Genomic DNA, 6,655 nt, shown 5'->3' on the forward strand with positions numbered 1-6,655 from the left:
GGTTGCCGGGTGTTGGTGCCTCTTCCCTCGAACCTGACAGGGACGAGAGGCGAGCGGCGCGGCTCTGTTTTGGCCCCAGCCCCCGTGCAGCAGACGGTTCGAAGGCGCTCGCTCCTCGTTCACGAGGCAGACGTCCCTTGACTCAGAGATCTTAGTCCATTCGTCATCGAGACTGTTTCCTTCAGGAGCCGGAATGTTTCTTTGGCTCGTGTGTTCACCTCACGTGTCGTTCCTTGTCCTGGAGTCGGGTCCCAACTGGTTGGGGAGCCCGATGCCTTAACTTTCAGCCCTAGAGAAGACGTACCTCCCCCTCAGAACAGCTCTCCTGTCCGATCACGCGCCCCGTGAAACCACCGGGCCCAAGCCCTCAACCAGAGAGCGCTCCCTGGCAGACACACGCGACGAGTGAGCTGGTGGCTGGGCAGGCGACGGTGAGGGCGTGTGCCTCCGCGGAGAGCGGTGCCTTGCGCGTCCGCTGGACGGCTGTCCTCGGCACGGCAGCCGCCCACCCGGGCAGGCAGCTCGGGGGCCGAGACGTCGGGATTGGTGCGCTCGGCTCTCTGAGGGGCTTAGACTGGGGGTCCAGGGGGGTCTCTGAAAAATTCCAGAAGTGTCCACCCTCCCTCAGCCCAATTGCGTTAGGAAGTTATACTCATGGGGGTTACTGGGGGAAGGGACACGAGGGGGAACAGGCTGGAAGTGACCTTGCCACCCGCCGTCCAGTCCCCTGGGCTCACCCCGCTCTGTTGCTGGAGTTGCCGGGTTAGTGGCGGTGGAGGAAGGGGCGCGAGACACACCGTGGTCAGGTGAGAGGTGGTCCTCGAACCCCTCGTTCCAGCCCCGGCTCTGCCCTGCACCAGCTCGCTGCCCATGGACAGAGGACACGGCTCCAGGCCTCGGCGTCCTCGCCTGTGGAGCGGGGACCCCTCACTCCCTGAGAGAGTGGGGCTCGAGCAGACCGTTCCACAGCGCCTGGCACACGGAAGGTCCTCAGCGAATCAGATATTTTAGGGTCGGTGGTTACTAGGACGTTTTTGTGCTGATCTGGGGAAGAAGAGCACAGAAATACGGCATCTAGTAACATTGAGCCCCTCCTAGCATCGGGAGCAGGTTGCCGTCTCCGGAAACAAGACCAGAACCAGCCTTCTCTTCCCGTCTCATGGAGCTGTGACCCCACCTTGTGCGGAGGCCATGCGTGTGTGTGTGCGTGTGTGTGTGCATGTGTGTGTGCGCACGCTCTCCCCATCCATCTCCCTGCCTGTGTCCTGGTGACTTCTGGCCTCCAGTCGCCTGCACCGTGCGGCCTGAGTACCGGGGAGGCCCCGGCCCTGCAGCGCCCTGCGTGTCTAGAAAGGAAGGGTAACCGGATCTGGGATCCACCTTGAATAATTCAGCTGCGAGGGGGGTTTAGCACTTTTTTTTCCAGTCCGTTACATTCGTAACCCATCAGTCCCTGTTACCATAGCTTGGAATTTCACCCACGGTTTTAAAATACAGAACGTCTACCCCAAACGTGAGCCCCAGCGGAAAGCGCCTTCTCGGCTGGGCGGGCCCGCAAACACTCTACCGGCCGAGTGGAGTCACGGCGGAGCGAGCGGTTAAGGAGAAAGGCAGCCGGGGCCCTCCTGGTTCCGGGGCTGAAGCTGGGGGTGGGGGGGCAAGGCTTCTCAGAGAGCACCCGCCCCACGGACCCTCCTGGTGGCACTCGCTTCCCGAAAGAGGCGAGAGGAACAACACCCAGTCCCTCCCTTGCGCCCGGGCCGCCCTCGTGCCCTGCGGCGGCGGCGTGTGGCTCCCGGGCGAGGCCCCGTTCAGGAGACACTCCCTGGAGCACGGTTCTCGCACTGTGCGTCCTGTTTCACGCGGCAGGCGCTGCCCAAGCCTCTCTGCTGATGGCCCGGAACAAGGGAGGCAGTGTCTTGGGACTCGGGGACCCTCCTCGGGAGCCGGAGGGACAGTCAGGGAAGGACAGTCCCTCCCCCGCCCCACCGCCCGGGCCCGTGAGCAGCAGGGCCCGGAGCCTGCGGAGGGCGCCTTGGCCTTGGGGCCTCCCCGCGGCCGACGCGTGACCGCGGTGGTGCGCAGTCTTATCACAGAGGAGACGCGCGGTGTGCCTCCTCCCTGAGGAGGAGGGCTTCCTGGCTGCGGGGAGAGCCCGTTCCCCTGAAAACCCTCCCGGACAGCGGGAGGGGAGAAGGCCGCGGCGGAGACGTGAGAGCCGATAGCTTTAAATAAGTAAAAAGCCCCTGGCGCAGCGCCAGCCCCCAGCAGCTCTGCCTCCCGAGAGGCCGTGACCCGGCCCACGGGTCTCCCGAGGGGGGACTCGGAGCGGCCGTTGCCCTCCTGTGGGTTTCCACGCGGTGACACCTTGCCTGCCTGGCGACACGCAGTGGGACTGCCCGTTGTCTCTGATAGCTGGACGGGGGCTGGGGCCTTTGAGACCGGTTTCACAACGGAGAATCTCAGAACAGTGCTGCACCCCGGGAAGGGGCCCCAGGTGCACCCCAGACACCCCGAGCTGATTCTTGGTGACAGTCCGGTGTGACAAGGCCTGGAGCCGGCAGGCCCAGCGCACCGCCAGGAGGGCCCGGGGTCCCCCGGACGAGTGTGGGTCTGCTGGGCGCTCATGGTCCCCGGGGGCCGCCCCCGAGCAGCCCCCAGACCCGGGGTGGCGGTGGGGTGGGCCGCGGTTCCCGGGACCCTGCCGACACAGGGCGCCGCCCCCGTCCGAGTCCCGTGTGTATGTGCGGGTTTCTAACGTGTTCTCCCTTCTCTCCCTCCTCTTTGCTTTGGCCCCCACCGCTCACTGCCCCCTGCTCCCGCCCCCTCCCTCCCCCGTTTCTGTTTGCCTCTGTTTTGCTCAGGTGGCTTCGGTGCTGCTCCAGTGTTTGGCAGCCCTCCTACTTTTGGGGGGTCCCCTGGGTTTGGAGGGGTGCCAGCATTCGGGGCAGCCCCAGCCTTTACAAGCCCTCTGGGCTCGACGGGAGGCAAAGTGTTCGGAGAGGGCACCGCGGCGGCCAGCGCGGGAGGATTCGGGTAAGCCCCGGGGCAGGGCCCTGCGGCCGCCGGCCTGGCGCTAGGGGTCGGAGAAGGACGTGCTCGCCCGCTCCCTGCGAGAAGGCCCGCTTCTTCCCGCCAGACTCCGCGGCGCGCGTGCGGGGAGGCGCGCGTGCGGGGACGGCGGCCTCGTGGTGGCCCTGGTGCGGGGGTCCTGGTGGGCGGAGCCCTGTGCTCCAGCAGGGGCGAAACGACGGGTTAGAGGGAGGAGAACAGTCCTCCCAGGGCTCCTCTGCGACCGAGTCTGCCCCTCGTGTTGTCACTCCTGCTCGGGAATCCTGAGTGAACCGTCCTCACCAGATTCTTTCCTCTCGGGCTGTTGTGCGTCAGAGCAGACCGCTGTCCTTGAGCAGGCCACTCCCGTGTGACCTCCTCCACTCCAGCCCCTCAGAGAGGGCGGTCGGCCCACCTTCCCCCGGGCCGGCTTCCCCGCTGGGCCCTAAGTGGGCCCCTGACCACTCGCGGGTGGACGGCCGCCCAGCTCTCAAAGCTGCTCCTGTGGCCCCGTGCACGTCCTCGCTTAAAAATGCCGTGTTAAGCATCGGCCTTCAAGGGCCGCGGCAGTTCAGTCCGGGTGCCACAGCCCCCGGGAGAAAGCGGCCGTCACCGCACCACGAAGTCCCCATAAAGTACCCGCGGCCCGGGCAGCGGGGCGCCTCGTGCAGAGGGGGTGCCGGCGCCCGACATGAGCGTCTCGCCGACCTCTTGCCCTCGGCACAGGACACACAGAGCGGAGATCGGGGAGGAGGGTGGTTTGGGGAGCCGCCTCGGTCCCGGGGCGGGTCTTGCCGAGGTGATACCATCTTCTGGAAAACGAGCTGACGTTCTTGCTCACGCCCTCCACAAAAGAACCTGGGGCAGAAGCGTTGGCCACTTTCAGGAACAGCGAGCGAGTCTTTATATCGCTTCTCGGGTTCATGTGGAGAGTAAGGGGATCTTTAAGTTCCCCCCAGGAAACCCCAAGAATTCAAGTCAAGGAAAGCTTTTAAAGGCGCGTTGGGGCTGACGCCCGACACCAGCGTCCTCGGCAGGTCTCGGTGACCCCGAGCGGCCCCCGCCCGCCAGCACAGAGCTCCGCCGTTGCCGGAGGCGCGTGTTGGCCGGGCGCCTTGAGGTTGCATTTACGTGCTGCCTTCCCCGCCCCGGAGGGGCCGTCCCACGGGGGTCCTGGCCGCCGGCATGGTCCATGCTGTGACACAGGGCTCGTGAGGACCGGCTGACGATTCCAGTGTGGCGTCTCCGCACAGCCCGGCGTCCCCCTGCTCGGGCCCCTGACCCCGCAGACCTCTGAGGAGTGCCCCCTGTAGTTTGGGGGAGCACCACGGTGGGAGTGGCAGGGCCACGAGGGGCGGTGCGTGTGGACGACACCTTGCCGCAGCGTGGACGTTCAGAGAGGAATGGTTAGAGGGGGTGGGGTGTCGATCGGTGAGAAACGGTGGAATAAAGTCCAAAACCACCAGATACAGAGCAGAAAAACGCAGGGCTGCTCCATTTCCACACAGCCCCGCGTCTCGGAGAGCGGGCAGGGCGCACACGCCGGACAAGCCGCAGTTTGGGTGTCGTCCTGTGGTTCCGCTCCCGAAAGCGGAGACGGCTTGCCCGGCTCTGGCCCGTTCTCTCCGGGGTGCTGCTGGTGGGGTCTCTCGGGGCACGTCTGTAGGGCAGCCTGAGGCTTCCGGGCGCAGGGCGGTGCGGCCGCATTAACCCGCGTTTTCTCACTGGCACCAGGTTCGGCAGCAGCAGCAGCACCACGTCTTTCGGGACCCTCGCCAGCCAGAACGCGCCGACGTTCGGGTCCCTGTCCCAGCAGACCTCCGGCTTCGGCACCCAGAGCGGGGGCTTCTCTGGCTTCGGGTCGGGCACAGGAGGTAGGCAGGCGGTCCTCCGCACGGCAGTCCCTCCCGCTTCTCCGCTAGTGCACCCCCTGTCCCTCCCCCCGCCGCCCTGGCCCACCTGCCGAGACATGAGTGCTGGTCACTGGGTGTTCGGGGCAGCGTTCTGCAGGTGCTCGAAGGGCACGCTGTCCTCCGTAGATTCTAACTGGACTCGGTGCATTATGCCTTTTCTTACCAAATTAACGACTGGCTGGATTTTTCTCTCAAGATTTGAGAACCCAAAATAACCATCTCACTAGATCTTGGTTTAAAAACCCAAGCCAGCAAACAAACAATAAGATGTAGAGACTTCACAAAACGTCTTGCATTCGCTTGGTGCTCTGCCCCTTCAGACAGTGGGCACGTGTGTCTCCTTTCTGTCTCTGCGACCCCCTCGGGAGGCACAGAAGCCGGGCGCTGCTGTAGACGCGGACGCGCGGGGGCCCTCCGAGGGGCCCCCTTGTGCGCAGGTGCAGGCAGGGAGCAGCAGAGCTGGGCCTGGACCCAGGCTCCCGCTTCAAGGGGAAGAGGAAGGAAGTGGGTGGGAAAGCCGAGAAAACACATTTCCCCAGTGACGTGGGTCTGTGCGGCCCCGTGAAGCTCAGTGAGAGGGGCCGGACCAGCCCCTCTGCCTGCACCGGGGCCGGGGGGAGCCCCTAAAATACCCTGAAGACACTCGTGGCTCTGCGGGGGCCTGCAGGAGGGCGGGCTGTCCTCATGGAGATGGTGCAGGGGGGTGGCCTCGGGTGTGCGTCTGTCTTCCAAGCGCGGGCGTGTGTGTTTTAACATTGTCCTTTTTTTTTTTACCCCCCAGGGTTCACCTTTGGATCCTCCAACTCGTGAGTGTCCCCAGGGCGGAGGCACGGAACACGGGTGACGGCGGGGCGGGGCGGCGGTGTATGGAAACGCCGCGCAGCTTGTGCTCTGTGTGTGCACACTTCCTGTTTTGAAAGCTCGTCCTGGGAGCTTGGGGGCTCCGCGGCAGGTTCGGGGTGTTGTGGCTTTGCCAACCCTAGCAGGGGTGTGGCGGGCGGTGCCAGGCTGAGCAGGGCCTCGCCTGCGAGAGGGACGGGCCTCCCAGTGGGCAGAGGCCGGAAGGCAGGACTCGAGTGATGCCTTTGCAGTGGGTGCCAGGCCCTCGGGCCAGTCGCAGCCTCCCTGCGACCTCCGTGCGAGTGCAGAGCCTGCAGCGCGAGCGCCGTGAGCCACGCAGGCCCCGAGGCTGACCGGCACCTCCCTGCAGGTCCGTCCAGGGCTTCGGCGGCTGGAGAAGCTGAGTGGGTGTCGTGTTCCTCCCAGTCCCTGGGCCCAGCTGCCTGCTCGGCTCCTGTTCGCCAAGCAGCACTGAAGCCGCCCTTCACGTGGACGTCCTCACCAGCACCCCCAGGAGGAGGCGGCGGGACCGGAGCCCACAGATGCTTCTCCGCTGTCCCCCGACCCGCCCCCACCCCCCCGCACCCCTGCCATTAAACCGTCCGGTGGGTTTGCACACAGGTGTGAGTGGGTTTTCTCCGGTCGTGCCGAGGAGAGAGGTTCCCTCCTCTCCGGGGCTGAGCAACTGTGCGGCCGCCCTCGGCCTGCAGCGGGGTGCTGGCGCCCAGCCTCTGGGTCTCCTCCTCGGGCCCAGGGGCTGCTCACAGGGAAGGGGCTGAGTGCTGGCTCGTCATCTCCTCGAGTCGGTGCCGGGACCGTCGGGGGCCCACTTCCGGTGGGCGGCGGGGAGG

General features: G+C 65.9%; 1 protein-coding gene across 3 annotated transcripts in view; it reads left to right on the forward strand.

The window, feature by feature from the left end:
• NUP214 (nucleoporin 214) overlaps positions 1-6,408 on the forward strand; it is a 76,999-nt gene extending 70,591 nt beyond the window's left edge. For all 3 annotated transcript variants that reach the window (XM_045845882.1, XM_045845884.1, XM_045845883.1), the window contains exons 33-36: positions 2,865-3,036; positions 4,786-4,925; positions 5,746-5,770; positions 6,175-6,408. In XM_045845882.1, the coding sequence (XP_045701838.1) occupies positions 2,865-3,036; positions 4,786-4,925; positions 5,746-5,770; positions 6,175-6,208 (371 nt within the window). In that variant the 3' untranslated portion in view covers positions 6,209-6,408. The remainder of the gene's footprint in view (positions 1-2,864; positions 3,037-4,785; positions 4,926-5,745; positions 5,771-6,174) is intronic.
• Positions 6,409-6,655: the final 247 nt, after the last annotated feature.

Source organism: Phyllostomus hastatus, unplaced genomic scaffold, assembly GCF_019186645.2.
Source record: "Phyllostomus hastatus isolate PE091 unplaced genomic scaffold, TTU_PhHast_1.1 phas_contig_495, whole genome shotgun sequence".
In the NCBI taxonomy this organism is placed as follows: domain Eukaryota; kingdom Metazoa; phylum Chordata; class Mammalia; order Chiroptera; family Phyllostomidae; genus Phyllostomus; species Phyllostomus hastatus.